This window comes from Camelus ferus, chromosome 16, assembly GCF_009834535.1.
Source record: "Camelus ferus isolate YT-003-E chromosome 16, BCGSAC_Cfer_1.0, whole genome shotgun sequence".
Lineage (NCBI taxonomy): Eukaryota > Metazoa > Chordata > Mammalia > Artiodactyla > Camelidae > Camelus > Camelus ferus.
In genome coordinates this window covers 2,320,076-2,338,177 of record NC_045711.1, presented here as the reverse complement: position 1 = coordinate 2,338,177, position 18,102 = coordinate 2,320,076, and the positions used below count along the sequence as shown (strand labels likewise).

The 18,102-nt window shown below is 36.3% G+C and overlaps 1 protein-coding gene and 1 long non-coding RNA gene across 2 annotated transcripts in view; one reads left to right on the top strand and one right to left on the bottom strand.

Annotated features, from left to right (window-relative positions):
• The window catches only part of DDX52 (DExD-box helicase 52), a 19,018-nt gene extending 11,870 nt beyond the window's left edge, over positions 1 to 7,148 (bottom strand). Inside the window, exons 1-4 of the mRNA XM_032498295.1 lie at positions 7,015 to 7,148; positions 5,743 to 5,938; positions 2,325 to 2,452; positions 1,550 to 1,735 (exon numbers count right to left, since the gene is read on the bottom strand). Of these exons, the coding sequence (XP_032354186.1) occupies positions 1,550 to 1,735; positions 2,325 to 2,452; positions 5,743 to 5,938; positions 7,015 to 7,101 (597 nt within the window). The 5' untranslated portion in view covers positions 7,102 to 7,148. The remainder of the gene's footprint in view (positions 1 to 1,549; positions 1,736 to 2,324; positions 2,453 to 5,742; positions 5,939 to 7,014) is intronic.
• LOC116669254 overlaps positions 1 to 18,102 on the top strand; it is a 20,283-nt gene extending 2,181 nt beyond the window's left edge. The window contains exons 2-3 of the long non-coding RNA XR_004326587.1: positions 7,461 to 7,470; positions 18,093 to 18,102. This is a non-coding gene — a long non-coding RNA (uncharacterized LOC116669254). The remainder of the gene's footprint in view (positions 1 to 7,460; positions 7,471 to 18,092) is intronic.

Genomic DNA, 18,102 nt, shown 5'->3' with positions numbered 1-18,102 from the left:
GCTACCAGCCATAAAAATAACAAAATTATACATAATAAATTCAATCACTCACATTCCCATCACTCTTCTAACATCTTCAATATTCACTTTTCTAACATCATCCATCCTCGACACCACTGCCCCAGTGGAGTTTCTGAGCATTATCACTAAAGTTCATTTGAACTGGATAAAGGAAGTGCATAACTAAAATCCAAAGATAACTGACAACCTCAATTATTTTCATTATTTTCATTTTTCTCCCCCCTAAACCTCTTTATCAAAGGAAAACCACAAAACCAACTTTTTGTCCTGATGACTGCACTGCTCTACCCTTATGGAAGGCTTTAATATGCAGCAGAATGGCTAAAGGTAAGAAATAAAAAGTGGTGATAACCTGAGTGACAGAGTCATTTATAGGTGACAATCTTCAAAAGGTACTATGATTCTTAGCTTAAAGCTTAGGTCACCATAGAAGCAATCTTACATGAGAATTAAAAGCGAATCTACTATAATGTCAGCCAGCGTCATTCAAATATATTCTCATTCTAGTTCCCAAAGGAAATGAAAAAGATTAGTATGGATGAGGAGGGCACTCATGTTCTTTGGCAACCAGAACTGAAGGCCATCTTTGGTTATGTGGAGGGAAAAATGTCAGCTCTCATCACTACAAAAAGAAACCTCAGAAAAATTTAATTTCCAAAAATCTAAGTTAACTCATACCTCTATCAACAGTGCATAAACAAATTATGGTGTATTCATACAAGAGAATACTACTCAGTAACAAACTGATATATGCAACATGGATGAATCTCAAAAATAGTATATAGTGAAAGAAACCGAAAATAAAGGAAATAGATAATGAATGATTCCACTTACACGATATTCTAGGAGAGATAAAACCAATACATGGCAATAGAAACCAAGTGCTTACCTCTGGGCGGGGTGAGGTTAGGACTAAATGGAAAGGGTATGAGAGAACTGTCTGGGGTGACAGAATGTTACACGTCTTCACGGGGGTGATGGATACATAGGGTATGCATTGTTGAAACTCACTGAACTGTGCACTTAAAATTTATGTATTTCTTGGTACTTACATATACTTCAATAATAAAAAGTCTTGGGATAAAAATAAAGTCAGGTTATGTACAAGAATTCTGTATTTCTGAAATCGTTCCTGGATATTATAAGCTACATCATGGATGGATGAATAGAACATATACCCTAGCCTCAGAGGGTTAACACGCTTAGTAAATGGAAAAGGTAAATATAATTAATAAAAATACATGGCAGTGTAAGACAAAATGTAAGATAAATGTTGCAAGAAAAAGAAAACACATGGAGAACTGGGTGGTAGGGGAGAGAGTTCTGGTAAAGGAAAAAGATGACATCTACCGGTAGTGATCATGACAAGTTTTAAGAAGGCACAGGCATTAGAGATGGACCTTAAAAGCAGGGAAGGTTTTCAACAGGAGGTGGTAAGTAGAAAGGAAGATTTCAACAAGGGAAGGAAATGAACACACGCACATACAAACGAGGAATGTCAAGAGACATTCTAGACCTTCATACTCACATGCAGCATAACTGGAATGGCTTGCATTTGGATTGGTGTAGGTATCTGGAAGCCTGCATCTAGAATGTTCTGAAGCAGTCGAGCATTGATTTTATATTCCTCGTCAAGTTGCTGAAATGTAGCAATTGGGTCAGGAAGATCAGTTCCTTGGACATGAATTTTATGTTTATTCCGCAAGAAGTTTATCTGGAAAGAGAAATAAAGGAGTCACCGTGGATATGGTCAAATACGGTGTTAGATGTTGTAAAGCAACAGTAACAGTTTCTGGGATGAGCGTTAGCAGCCTATGAAACTTTCTGGTTAAATTTCAAGCCCTAAAAGATAGAAATACTAGGTATAATTCATGCCCTTTCACAGATGGAAGACCTTCATAACAGCGAAAGCTATCAATCCAGATTTCTTCACATTAATGTGTCAATGCCATGAATAACATGCTATTCATATTAACGTGCTACTGTCATAGTCATAATCTTACATAAACTTCTAGAGGGCAGGCACTGAATCGATCTATTTTCTTTCTGCAGCATTTAGCACATAAGTGCCAATGCTTTTTAATGTTCTACCCTAAATGTTTTACTTATTAAAATTTAGTGCCAAAAGTAGAGTCAAGTGACGTTGATTTGGTTTGTTTCCCATTCTCTGATCCAGACAGTCAAATTCGGGATGCGGGATTACTGAAGTGAGATGAACAATACTCCCCATCTGCAACTCGGCAGGAGTGCAGGAGACACTACGATGGTCGGAAAAACTCCTGGGGCAAAGACGTTTTTCTAACCTTTTCTGTCCTGAGCTGCTCCAACTTTCCTGAAGTTAGTTTATTTTCTTTTTTGGCTTTCTTCTCTTCAATCTTTGCTTCCACAGATGATATCCATTGTATAGTAGAAACTTCTTGAGAAATCATTTCTAAAATATATTTATAAAAAATTAAAGGATTTTAAGTGCAACATCTTTAGCAATACCTTCATACTAAACAAAAGAAAAAGTACTAGCGGACACAACCTGATAAAGTAATGTGAGGCATAAAAACTGGGAAAGGAGAGGCAAGCTCTGTGTTGGTAAAATCAAAGCTCTGAGCTCACACTCTTTTTAAATTATCTCAGCTGTGTAATGTGTACATGACTGTATACTTGAAAACAATAAGGAATTATCTGAAAAACTACTTAAACAATAGGAGATTTCAATGACGCATCCAGCTTTTCTATATCCAAACCACAACCAGCTAGAAAATAAATATGATGTAAGAAAAGATTTCACTTTTAATAGCAAGGAACACAACTCAATATTTAAGGACTTCTCAATATTATAAAGAGAAAAAGTTCTCACTAAACCTATAAATAACACTAATTCAATGAAAAGTAATGATAGGATTGTTTTAGTAACGGGACTAGCTGACTTTAAAATTTACATGGGAAAGTAAGTATGTAAGAATACCTAAACAATTCTAAGAGTAATGAGCAAAGACTACTTCTGGAGTTTCTTTTAAATTTTTTTCAACTTCACTGATGCATAACTGACAGAATAAACTGTATATTTAAAGTACACAATTTGAGGAGTTTGGACATATGTATACACCTGTTAAACCATCACCACATTCAAGGTTATTTCCATCATTTTCCAAAATTTCCTTGTGGTACCTTATAATGCATCACTCCATCCCTGAGCAACAATCTGTTTTCTGTCACTGTAGATGAATTAGCTTTTTTTCCTGGCATTTTATTTAAATGGAATCATACAGTATGCACTAAATATAGTCTGGTTTCTTTCACTCAGGATAGTTATTTTGGGATTTATCCATGTTGGAGCATGTATCAATAATTTTAAACTTTTAATTTATGGTAGTATTCCATTGTACAGATATACAATTTGTTTATCCTTCACCTGTTGAAGGATATTTGAGTCATTTCCAGTTTGGGGGCTATTACAAATAAAGCCACTATGAACACCTGTGTACAAGTCTTTGGGAGGACACAGGTTTTCCTTTCTCTTGGTTAAATTCTAGGAGTGGAAACAGATAGGCCACATGATATGCATGTTTAATTAAAAAAAATTCTTTTCAATTTCTACAAAAAAAGCCTACTGGAATTTAATCTAAGTATGCACTGGCTCTATAGATCACTTTAGGGAGAAAATATCTAGTCACCCAATCAATAAGCATGGTATGCCACACCACTCTACTAGAATTTATAACGTAAGGCCACATTAATTAAAACAGGCTGCTACTGGTATATGAACACAGAAATATAAACCAACAAAACAGAATAGAGCCCATATAGAGATGGGAAATAAGTTTACAATAAAAGTTGCATTTAAATCTCATGGGGAGGGGAGAGTGTATAGCTCAAGTGGTAGAGTGCATGCTCACCATGCACAAGGTCCTGGGTTCAGGTCCCAGTACCTCCTCTAAAAATAAGTAAATAAGTAACTAAACAAATCTAGTCTCCCACCAAACTAATTAAGTAAATAAATCACTCCAAAAAAAAAAAATCCAGTGGGGAGAAGATGGATTATCAATATATAAGGACAATTTGCTAGCCACGTGGAAAAAAAATTAAATTAGTTCCCTGTTCATTCCTTATACCAAATAAAGTCTAAGAGGGTCAGAGATTTCAATATAACAAAATGAGAACTACAAGTAAGAAAACATGGGAGAATTTTTTAAAAATAAGCTTAATGCTTAGAAGGCAAAAACAAAACAAACAAAAAAACCATAAAGGAAAAGATAAATTTAACATATAAAATGGAAAAAAAAAAGATAAAGATAAGTGACATGTGACAAGCTAGAAAACATATTTGTAAACATAATATGCTAGAACAGAGCTAATTTCCTTAATATATATAAGGCCTAATAAATTAAGAAGAAACAGAAGAACAATAAAATAGAAAAAATGTGCAAAATACATGAGTAGACAAATACAGAAAAAGAAAACTCTTGTACATTGCTGGTGGGCACCACAAATTGGAATGACTTAAAAAAAATAAAATTCTGTTCCCTTTTATGAGACAGTTGGCATTAATCATCACTAATCCACAAGACTGTGAATTTTCCAATTAAAACTATGTACGTCTATACACATTTGTTGCTAAATAATTAGAGAGCATATCTATGTGTTTCTGCTTGCCTACTATTTGAATCCTTTTCTTAAGATGGTATCAGATCTATTTTTTTAATCATCTTGGTAGAAGGCTTTACTAAACTTCTTTGTAGCCCAGAAAGTAAAAGGATGTTTATTGCAACACTCTTAACAGCAAAAGTGTGTAAACAAGTAAATATTCACAACACAGGAACTTGTCAAATCAATTATGGAACATACAATGTGATACTATGCTGTGTTAAAATGAACAGGGCTGTGCACTTCCTACTGATTCCAAACAATCTCCAAGATACATTGTTGTTTTAATAAAGGGGGAAAGGAAGGGAAGGTTCAGAACAGAACAGCATATAAAGTACACTATCATTCATGTTTTTTTTAAAGGGGGTATAAATACATGTGAATAGACTATCTCTACAAAAATACGTAAGAAATTGATTAACAGTGGTTGCCTCTGGAGAAATAGGGGACTAGAGATAAAAGAATGGGAAGAAAATTTACTTTTCATCATTGTATAATTTTTTAAAAGTGTAATTAGTTGCTTTATTAAAAAGGTAAAAATGGCTAGGAAACTCAATAGGTGTTACAGACAACGAAAAAGATAAATACCCCTACAGTAGAGTACAGGAAAAACCTTGTGAAAAGTAGGCAGAGTAAAAACAAACAATTCAGAAACTTGAAATGTAAACATCCAGTAAAGCATACAAGAAGATGTTCTACCTTACCAGTTATCAAGAAAATATAAATAAAAAATAGTTTCACTCATTAGATTGGCAAAAAAAAAAAAAAAAAAAAAAATTGTACCCAGCATCAACATGGCTGTAGGAAGTCATTTTGCAGTTATCTGTTCAAAGAAAGAAATGTGCAGACCCTTTCAACCAGTGAGTCTACTTTTGGGATGCTAATTACAGAAACAATAGCAGCTGTACAAAAAGATGTATGTACAAGTATCTTTATTGTAGCAATATTTATAATCACAAATACCTGGAAGCAACCTGAATGCCATCAACTGACAAATGGCCGTATATTATGTGTGTAACCATACTGTATTTTTCTAATTGAACAAAAATTAAATAAAGAGAAAAAAATAAGCCAAGCGCTAACCTGAAGTCATCTTCTTCCTCTTTTTTTTGTTCTGCTCCCTCTTCCTTTCAGTTAGGCTCTCTTCTTTTTTCTCTTCATCTTGTAGTTCCTGATGAGTTTTCGATGCTCCACAATCACCTGGGACAGACTTGTTTCCAAAAAAGTCCAGTCCCTGCAGCACCTCTGAAGAACCAAAGTCATATTTCCTTTTCCCTATCTAAAACCCAAAAAATTTTAAATTAAATCTGTGGACAGACTAGCATTGTTTTCACCTTAGCAGTATTGGCAGTAAGGATGTGGGTCCAATGACTCCCCATCTTTTTTATTCTTTCACCAAATATTTGGTGAGCTGACAAGTGTGTTCGGGCATATGGAATCCAAGGTGATACCTTTCCTGATCTGATAACAGTAATAATAATAATCATAATAGCAACCAACACTTATATACATTTATCAGCATAGCACATATTGTCAGGTAGATTTCCAAGCATGTTTAGATACATTAAATCACTTCATCCTTCAACAACTCTAACAAGGTAAATAGTAATATTACAGACGAGACAATCGAGGTACTAAAAGGTTAAGTAACTTGACCAAGGTCTCAAAATTAGTAACTGGAAGCTCCATGATTTGAACCTGAATAATCTGGTTCCACAGTTCAAACTCTTCATAACTACACTATACCGTCAGAGAAAGAAAAAACACACGTGTTGCGCACACACAAAAATGCCTCTAGTCCAACCATCAAGGTTGACAGTCAAGATTTTCCACAATTAGGCCCCAAATACTCCAGATATATCATTCACTAATTTCCAATGTAGATCTCCCATCTCTAAATCGGTCTTCTCCGTGGTTACTTAACAGGGACGTGGAGTTGCGGGAATAAAAAGAACCATGCCCACTAAAGCTACACCCATGCCAAGACAAATCTGGGGAAGCTATAGTTAAAGAAACTCTCTCCGTTTTGGGTTGTCTTTGAAATTCCTTTCCACCACTTTCGGAAAAAAGGTTACTTTTGAAAGAAAGAGTCTACCTGTGCTTTGAATAAACTCGGAAGCGGGGCCGAGGGTGGGGAGCAGGGTAAATGTTTCCGTGCTAGACCTAGCTAAGTCTACAGAAGGATGGGGAAAGAGTTCATTCAGAAGGCTGCGGTAAGCTGAAAGCCAAAGGAGGGAAAATGCCCCACAGGCACGCCACGGGATCTCTGAGCACTGGCTCCCCCAGCAGCCGGTTCCCTCCCCGGCTCCTGCCCCTTCTCAGTTACTCGGGCTTCTCACACTCTGCACACAATACCTGGAACCGGGCTGCGTCCGCCGAGAAGCGTCTCACATTGAACTTGGCCCCCGCGCCGAGCCGGCGAAACAGATCGGGAGCGTCCATCTTTACCCAGAAAGCTCCGCGGCCCCAAGCGCCTGCGCAGAGGACTTCCCCGCCCAGAAGGTCTGGGGCCAAACTGTGGGCGGAAGTGGCTCGGGGGGGCGGAGCCTGGCGGCTGTGAGAGTCGAGGCAGTTCTATCGTCGTAGAGTCCGTCGTCATTTATTTGTTCTTTAAAAAAAATCTCTTATGCCGATCACTGTTCCAGACTTGTACGGATCGTTTGGTAAACAACACCCCAGGAATCTCACCTCAGGAAACTTACATTTTAGTGAGGACAGAAGATATTGTTAACAAATAAGCAGGATAATTTCTGAAAGAGCAAAGTGCTATGAAAAATGAAACAGTGTAATTGATAGAGAAGGGGAAGAGGAGTTACTTTTTGGTAGATTAGTCAGGTTCATTCTGATGAAGTGATAATTGATCTAAGAGGAGGCAGCCCTTTCCTGGTACGGGGAACAGCATTCCAGATACAGAAAACACACGCCTGAAGGAGGAAAAGGTTTGGAACCTTGAGGAAATAAAAGGCCAGGGTGACTGGAGCCAAGTTGCAGTGAGGAAGTGTGATACAGACAAGGTTGAAAGGACAGATGAAAACCAGATCTCAGACTCTTATAACAAGGTCATGGTAAGGGATTTGGATTTTAATCTGAGCACATTAGGAAGCTATTCAATTTTTTTTTTTTTTTTTTTTTTTACTGAGAGTGCAACATGATTTCGTTTATCACATTTTATATTTATTTTCTTTATTGTATTTGTACTGTACAAAGTTACTTACACACTGCAGAAGAGACTTAATTTGCTTCACTGCTGTATCCTCAGTTCCTATGTTCTCTCTATAAATATTTGATGAATTAATGAGGGAATGCTTTATAAAATATTACTCTGGCTATTTGGAGTATGGAGCATAGAAAGGGTAAGAGTGGAAACAGGAAGTCAGTCAAAATAGAAATGATGATGGTGCCTTGGACAAGGGTGGTATCTGTGCTGATGGAGTAAAACGGATAGATTTGGGGTCTATTTTGGAGGTAGATCTAAATGCACCTGATGAATTTCATGTGAAAGTGAGAAGGGAGGACTCACTACTAGGTTTATGGTTTGAAACCGTGGGTAGATGGCATGCGATTTACTGAGCTAGGAGAGACTGAGGGAAGAGCATCCCTTTTTTTGGTGAGGATGAGGCATAGGGGGTGGAATCACTTGTTATGTTTTGGACATGTTAATATGCCTCGTTGATTTTAAGTGTAGCCATCCAAGTAGGTAGTTGATTGCATAAGTCTGAAGCTCAGGGGAACAGGTCAGGGTTAGAAAAATAAATCAATATATAATATAGAAGTCATCAATATATAAGTGCTACCATATCAAATAAGCATTTAATTTATGAAAATTGAGTTGTGCATATTCAACCAAAGAGTGTGAGAAATACTTTAAATTATGTGATCCCTTTACCCTGAAGGAAAGCACGTGTTGGATGAGGATGAGATAAAGGATATGAATCTGCTATATCCTCAGATGGATTCAGTCCCTAATTCCCTCTTACAGCGCGAGCATCTTGCTTTTCCAATTATGTCTCCTCTTTAAAAACAAGTATTTTTCATGAAACATAACCCCCTAAGTGAAAGCCCCAAGTACTTCATTTACTGCTAAATAAAAAAAAAAATTATCTCAACATAGGAGAAAAAAAACTGACTTGAGTTTTTTAGGAAATGGAATGTTGGTCTTCAATCTGGCACATCAATATGGCCACAATCATGCATAAAATCAACAGTGTCCAAAACCACAACTTCCATAGTTTATGGGTGATTAAAGGAATTTCCAAGAATAAATTCCATTTCATGAGTTTTTTTAAATGAGCTGAGTTTAGAACCCAGTCCCTAGGTAAGTGGTGAAAAACCCGTATCTAAAAGCATGATCATAAATGTGATCACTTAGAGAGACTGTGTGAATAGGGAAGAGAAGGGGACCAAAACACAACTAAGGGGACCCTTAGAGTACTCCAGCATTTAGGGATCTGGTAGAAAAGAATATACTTATAAAACAGAAGTTGGGGAAGAAGAAACTAGTGAGGCAGGCAGACAAGGAAGGTGGTGTCATGGCAACCAGATAAAAGTTTCAGGAAGAAGGTAGTGATCAGCTTTTTCAAAGGCTGTTGAGAGGCTGAGGATGAAGTAAAAGATCATGCATTTGGCAACATGGAGATCACTAGTGACCTATACTATCAGTTTCAGTGGCATGGTGGATGGAGATGATTGAGTGGTAAAGGTGGAGAAATGGAGACTGTGACAAAGCCAACTCTTTCCAAAGGTTTAACTGAGAAGGAAAGCAGAGAAGTCGAGTGGTAACTGGAGGCAGATACGGGTTAAAAGGAGGGGTTTTTGCTTTTTGTTTTTGATGTTTTAAAAGATGGGTGCTAGGGGATATTTGTAAATTGCAAGGAATGATCTAGTGAAAAGATGGAAATTGTTGGTACAAGAGAAGGGAGAACAATGGGATGCACATGGGATGAGATTTTGTCAGGGAGGGTTGGAGGGCTCAGGAAATGATATGAAATATTCTCTAAGAGCAGGAAAATGAGCTAGCTTGCTAGGAAAAGACATACTATTGCTGGGCAATGAATGCTCATTTGAGTTGGAGACAATTAATGAAAAAGAGACTAATCAGCATGATTATATGGGTGGTGAAGAAGTTTTATTTTTGGATTTACCCAAAGTTAAAGTTTTTTCAGGTAATGATAGAAGGTTATGGCAGAACTTTTGGTATTCCCTCTCCCCACCAAAAGGCCTGCTCAGATTGATAGTTCGATTAGAGGTTGGCCTCCTGAGACCCGAGAAGGAAGGGAAAGTCCCTAGGAATGGCTCTCCTTATTAAGAATAATAATCTGGATTATATTAATAATCCAATTAGCTTCCCTTATTTCAGGGAAAATAATTGTATTGTTACATGCATGATATATATATTTTACTGTTGTAAGCACATAGGTGGAATTAAACAAGTCTGAGTTCAAAAATAATCCAGGATTATTTTTTTAATGGAGGTACTGGGGATTGAACCCAGGACCTCATGCATGCTAAGCATGTGCTTTACCACTGAGCTATTTCCATGCCCCTAGTTCCTCTATTTTAGCTCCTCTCCTGTTGCATTGTAATTCCATATCTGTCACATACCAGACTTTAAGCTTTTTGAGAGCTGGGCCTGTATCTCATTTGTCTCCCTATTATGTTGGCCCAGCATGGATGCTGTTTCACAGATCAGTGGTCAGTAAATCTTGTTGGACTAATAAAGTGAAATAAAATAGACAAAGATTCCTGAAACTGCCTATTTTGTGGATTGAGGACAGGAACTATATCTTCTGTTTGTTTCTTTGTGATAAATTTTGGCTGAATGAGTAAATAAAGTCAAATGGAAACTGTCAGATTGGTATGATCTTCTACCTTGACAACGTCCAGCTGACTCATTAAGGGACCATTTCCTCTTGGGAAAAAAACAAAACAAAGCAATTTAAAACCATCGTCAGTAAAAGTGGTGAGGAAATTGAATCATGGTTTTGTATAACTGGAATTTCTCCAAAAACCAGTATGGTCTGACTGGTAGACACACATGGTTTCTCAACTGTAGCAAGTAAGAACACAAACTTTGTATAACACTGCAGTGGGAGATGGTTGGAAGATCTTGTTATGGACAGAGTCATCACTTCATGCCCTAAAAGTATGTTTTTGAAAATCTTTTTCTCCTCCACTCCCTGCTTCTCATTCAACAAACTTTGTTGTTGTTTACCGTGTGCTGGGCATGGATTCAGGCCTTGAGATGCAGAGATAAATTAGATACAGTCCTTGCTTTCAAGTAGCTGAAAGTCTGCAAAGGATAGTGACTAAAGTCTGCTAGAGTCTGTTTTCAAACAAAGCGAGAATATTCTCGAAGAACCGTAGTGTAAGTTACATACTTATAGAGGAGTTAGGGGATATTCGCTCTGTGATAAAGGATGGGATGGGCTTTGTAGGAAGTTAGGAAAAGTTTGTAGAGGAGATAAAGCTTGCATACCCTTAAAAAAATAAGATGTTGACAAATTAGACAAGACCTGTAAAGCTCTTCTAAATAAAGGGAACAGCAGCAAGAAATGTAAGGGGGCATGAAAATGCCTCCTGTGTCTGGGGATCTGCTCCTGGTTCAACAAATCTGGAAATGGATGCTGCAGCAAGAGAAGTTGCTGGACAAGTGGGTAAGGACTAGCTCCCATACACCTTATGGGTATACCAAAGACTTTGGACTTCATCTTGGAGTCACTGAGGGCCATTAAAGGATCTCAAGTCAGTGATATAAACAGTGTTTTAATTTTAAAGATCACTCTAGCAGCCACATGGAAGGGAGGCGAGTCTGGAGTCAGGGAGAAAAGAGTAAGGTTGCAATAGGAGTTTAGTGAGGAAAGAAGGCTGGATAAAAAGGGAAGAGGAGAAAGGAGAAGATCTAAAGGACATTAAGGTGGTTAAGTTGATAGGACTCCCTTAGTGATTGGATGTAGGAAGACAGGGGTGGGAGAAACCTAATGTAGCTCCCAGGTCTCAAACTTTGGTAACTGGGTGAGGGTGCCTCTGTTCATAGAGATGAGGAATATTGGAGGGCTAGGTTTGTGTGAGAACTATATAATAAAGATTACTTTTGAATACTCCATATTGCTAATTTTCAGAGAAATGCAAATCAAAACTATAATGAGGTATCATCTCACACCAGTCAGAATGGTCATCATTCAAAAGTCCACAAATGATAAATGCTGGAGAGGGTGTGAAGAAAAGGGGACCCTCCTACATTGCTAGTGGGATTGTAGTTTGGTACAGCCATTATGGAAAACAGTATGAAAATTTCTCAAAAAACTGAAAATAGACTTACCATATGATCCAGCAGTCCCACTTCTGGGCATATATCTGGAGGGAACTCTAATTCAAAAAGATACATACACCCCAATATTCATAGCAGCACTGTATACAGTAGCCAAGACATGGAAGCAACATAAATGTCCATTGACAGATGACTAGATAAAGAAGCTGTGGTATATTTATACAATGGAATATTTCTCAGCCATAAAAAATAATAAAATAATGCCATTTGCAGCGACATGGCTGGACCTAAAGACTTGTCATTCTAAGTGAAGTAAGCCAGAAAGAGAAAGAGAAATACCATATGATATCACTCATGTGGAATCTAAAAAAGAAAAAAGGAAAAAAAGGACACTATGAACTCACCTACAAAACAGAAACAGACTGGCAAACAGGAAATAATTTTATGGTCACCGGGAAAAGGGAGAGGGAAGGGATAAATTTGGTAGCTTGGGATTTACAAATGTTAGCTACTATGTATAAAATAGATTTTAAAAGTTTATTCTGTACAGCACAGGGAAATATGTTCAATATCTTGTAATAACTTTTAATGAAAAAGAATATGAAAACGAACATATGTATTTATATGCATGACTGGAATACTGTGCTGTACACCAGAAATTGACACACTGTAACTGCCTACACTTCAATTTAAAAAAAAGTTTAATTTTGAGATGGTTGAGTTTGAGATTTCTGTGGAACACCTGAGTGGAGTTTCTAATGGTCATTTGGAGATAGGAATTCTTATGTCTTTGCAAAGGGAGCTAGAAACTTCTAGATCACAGCTTCAGGGTCTCCATTAAAATATACGTTGAGGAGAGGCTGATTGGCTACAGATAACAAAACCAACAGCCATCCACACTTAGACAAAAATCTCACTTTCTCTGGGGCTGTTTTCAATATCAAATTCTCAAGCTTCAGCAATACCCTAGTACTTTAGAAATCCAAGTCAAGTACTTAAGAAATCCAGATTCTTAAACTTTTTGTACATTTCTGTTTTTGCCATCAAGAGTCCAAAGTACAAAACATTGAGTCAAAAGTATAGAAAGTACTTTTCAGGCTTTAATGTAAGTGTAGTGCAGTGTCAAGGTAACCACTCAACTATTCTTGTACTCAGGACATATCGCCAGGACCAAAGCTGACCTCACGGTGGCACTCCAGTCTTGTTGGAGTAAACAGCTCTGGAATCATCTGGCTAACCTCTAAGTGGACAGTCCACACTGAAGTAAAGAGTTGGCATAAACTCTGGGTCCACAGACCTCACAGTTTAACTTCCTGGGGAGGATTTACAGGGAAAGATATGCTTTCTTGTTGTTGTTCCTTTTTTTTTTTTTTTCTACAACTACTATTGTTTATTTTTATTTTTATTATTTATTTACTTATTAAAATTTTTAAAAATGAAGTAGAGTTGATTTACAATGTTCTATCATGCTTTTTTTGCTTTTAAATCAGCTCTGGTCTAAGGCTGGATCAATAGTATAGGTGTAGTGATACTTAAAAAAACAAAAACAAAAAATGTGACAATGAATATATGTATGTTCATGTATAACTGAAAAATCGTGCTCTACACTGGAATTTGACACAACATTGTAAAATGACTATAACTCAATAAAAAATGTTTTAAAAAAAAAAACAAAAACAAACAAAACACAGTACAGGTGTATGATATGCCAGGTCTCCATTTAAAAAAGAAATTTCACCAGGGTTCAAAACTAACCAAAATAATATCCTCATTATTATTTATTAATAGCTACCATTTATTGGTGCCTACTCTGTGCCACATACAGTTCATTTTCATATTATATGAACTCACTGAAATTTCACAACTCTGTGAATTAACAATTATTCTTGCTTTTCTGAGGAAGAAACTGAAGCTCAGAGACATTAAGTCGCTTGCCTCTCAAGTCATATTGATAGTAAGTAGCCATGCTGTATGTTGGACCCAATCTGTGTGATACCAAAATATGAGCTCTTTAAGTAAGGCTGCATTGCCTTGTGTTATTTTTTTTCTCAGTCAGACTAAGTATAGGGTCCTTTACTAAATTAAGTGTTTTCAGAAAATGTATTATAGTTCAGCTGATAACCCCTCGCTTTTTGAGCACCCAGTCTGATGCAATTCTCTCCCCTCCATACTCCTATAGAAAAACCAGCATTTGTGCAACACGTAAGGCAATTTACATTTAAGTCTTGCAACTTATCTCCAGCTCTGGTCACATTCATTTTTAAACTTTTAAAAAATTTAAACTAAAGTTGATTTACAATGTTTCAGGTGTATAGCAAAGTGATTCAGTTATATATATATATTCTTTTTCAGATTCTTTTCCTTTATTACAAGATATTGAAAATATTTCCCTGTGCTGTACAGTAGGTCCTTGCTGTTTATTTTATATATAATAGTATATATTTGTTAATCCCAAATTCCTGATTTATCCCTCCCCCACCTTTCCCCTTTGGTAGCCATAAGTTTATTTTCTATCTCTGAGAGTCTATTTCTGTATTGTAAATAAGTTCAATAGTATCATTTTTTTTAGATTCCAGATATAAGTGATATTATATGATATTTGTCTTTCTCTGTCTGACTTATTTCGCTTAGTATGATAATCTCTAAGGTCCGTCCAAAATGCTGCCAGTGGCATTATTTCATTCTTTTTATGGCTGGGTAGTATTCCATTGTGTATATATACCACATCTTTATCCAGTCATCTGTTGATGGACATTTAGGTTGCTTCCATATCTTGGCTATTGTAAATAGTGCTGCTATGAACTCTGGGGTGCATGGATCTTTTCGAATTAGAGTTTTCATCTTTTCTGGATATATGCCCAAAAGTGAGATTGCTGGATCCTATGGTTACTTTGCCTCATATTATTGATGCCAAAATGAAAGCAGTAACAAATGAAACTTTGTGGTTTTCTTTGGCTATAGGCTGTTTAGAATGAGGTGGTTTAAATAATACATATTTAGGGGAGTCTAGTGAGGACCCTGACTGTGAATTTGAGGCGTCTTCCTGAAACTCTTCACCATGCAGGAGAAACAGGGTACTTACATAGTCACAAAGTATGTCCTACAAGGTATTTATTAATTACAAAGAGAAAAAAAGCAAATTTATAGTGGAGAAATCTTGCAGTTAATAAAATAATCAAAGTATAAATGATAAAGCAAATGTGGTAAAATATCAATATTTGTGCCACAGAGAGATTCTTTTCCTTTTACGGTAGAAAAAAACAAAGGGACCGGGAGGATCTGTTGACATTATTGGTCAGCAATGGAGCCGAGGACTAATTTCTATCTTTGATCGCCATCTGTGAAAGCCCAAATCCGACAAAGGTTTCCAGATGAAATATTTACCCTTCTAAGGGGTCGAGAATTATTGGTGAATCCTAGCCTCTATCTAAAGGAAGACTCCCCAATCGAAAGACACAAATAATAAAACTCCAGAATAATGTTATTATACTTACCATAGACTGTAGAGGTGGGAGTTAGTTGTCCTTACTCCTACAAAGCTTAATCAAGAGTGTCAAATCATATTTACAAGGCATTTTTAACATGCCTTACAGACTTCAAAGCCATAAATCTCTGCCTCTTCAGGGGTTAATGTTAGTATTTTGTATATCTTCAGCCTAAGATAATTACCAATCTGCCTGTGTTTTAAAGAACTTTTAGCGCGAAGGAAAAGATGTCTAGGGGAGCTTTTTGTTCAACATGTCGGTGTTTGCATGATTTACAGTATAATTAACCAGCCCTGTAGCACCAGCAGATCAGCTCCCTTCACTATTCATCGTGTTTCCAGTGACTTCAGATCATCAACTCTGCTGGGAGGAAATACTTCCTCCTTAGAGATGTAAAAATATTATGTCCCTCATCATTCCCACAGGTAGAATGTTATCCATCCTTATATAAGTATTGTTTTTCAGATCTAGGGGGATTTCCCCCCTCCCTTATTTTTGTACATCATTACTCTCAGAGCTAAAATCTAATTAAATAAATACATACAACATCTAATACTACTTAGGAAGAATTTTGTTAATCAATTGCTTATAATCACCAGAACACATTTGTTAAGAGGTACAAGTCTTGGGGAGACGATATAGCTCAGTGGTAGAGTGCATGCCTAGCACACATGAGGTTATAGATTCAATCCCCAGTACCTCCATTAAAAAATAAATAAATAAACCTAATTACCTACCCCCTCCAAAACAAAAGAAACAAGAACAAAAGATATACAAGTCTGGTAACTCAAAATCTAAAACAAAACACCTATGTGAACAAATATGTTATCAATATTATCACAAAAACTATTTAAATCGCTATATTAAAGACATATTAGATATCTTAAAAACTTCAAATATGTCTACTTTGGGCCCAGTAATTCTACTTTTAAGAACTTACCCGAAATATACACCTCCAACAGCATGAAAATACGTGTGCACAGGGTTAATTATTGCAGCATTGTTTGTATTTGCAAAATATTGGACACAACCTAAATGACCATAAAGAAGAGAGAGGTTGGATCAGCTATGGTACAGGCACATAATAGAGCACTATACATCTGTAAAAAAGAATGAAGAAGATGTGTGCAAACTGATATGGAATAATTTCTAGGATATACTGGTTAGTGGAAAAAAGCAAAGTACAAGAGTATCTATAGTATGCTCCTTTTTGTGTAAGAAAAAAAGGGAAGTGAGAAAATACACAAGTGCTTGCTTTTTAACCAGAAAGTGAAACAGAAAGGATAAACCAGAAATTAATGAGATTACTGTTACTCACAGGCTGAAAGGGCGAGTAGAAGATGGAAAGTGACATTTCTCTTGACTGTCCCTTTTTGTATGGCTCTGTCGTTTGGAGCCATGTTAATGATTCATATATTAAACAACACACATACACAAATAGGGGAAAATCCTAAAAATGAAATACAAACAAATCAACCTAACAGTTTTAAATGAATAATATAATCACATGGGAAAGCAGGTGTATGTGTGTGGGAGGGAAAATGAACTCAACTGAAAGAACTTTAGAATATACTGGGTTTTTTTTTATTTGTTTGTTTGTTTGTTTTGCTATATACTCTTAGACCTATAGAAAAAATAAACTGTACATTGAAAATTAAACTGAAATTGGTTTGGTTTTTTGCAATGGCTGGGTTTCCTTTTTTTTTTAGCAGCAATTCTACAACTATTTTCTGTGTATTCTGAGATTATTAATAAGTATATTCATATGTATATATATAAAATGGACAATGAGATTCAATTTTCTCACTGAGAGAAAAGAGAGTTACAAATATGGGAAGAGGGAGGAGTAGAATGAATTCTATAGTATTGGATTAGAAGTGAACATGACAGTATGAGCTCAGAGATATATATGTGTATTTCCTAGCCCTGTCCACTGAGAGAGCCCAGAGGCAATGACACCCCAGGAGCAATTTGGTTTCTAAATTGTTTGCTACTTAAAGGAACCAGGGCTCCTTGGAGGACTGGCCGATTCCAGAGCTAGAGTATAGCTGGGAAAAAACAAGATAAACTTTGAACATTGTATTAAGATAGTAAGTTGAGAAATGCTCAAAGAATGGTGAATGTGGACTTGTAAGAATGACAAAAAGAACTATACTGAAGGGACTAGTACTAGCCAAATCTGGGACAATAAAACACAAAAATGAATAACAATAGTAATGTATTATAACCCACTGAGTAAAGTAAGAAGACATAGGCATATAAATACATGAAAGAGTAAATAATGTGGGAGAAAGGGACTGTGAACCCAGTATAAATGCAGAAAGAATGATGGAATTAGAAAATCACTATTAGGCAACCATCACAGTCATAATTGAGTCATCAGTGGATGATAAAATGAGTGAAATTTGGATGAGAAACAGTGTATTTACTAAGTCACAAAATATGTTCTCACAAGGTTGTTAATTACAAAGACAAAAGTAGTCATTTTACAGTGGTGAATTCTGGCAGACACCATATTAACAAAATGATCAAAGTCAATGATAAAGCAAATGTGCTAAAATATCACTATTTGGGAAATCTTGGTGAGAAGTATACAGGAATTTTTTGTACTATTTTTTACAACTTTCTTTAAGTCAGAGATTATATAAAAATAAAAAGTTAAAAAGAAAAGGTAATTAAAGCACCTCTGAA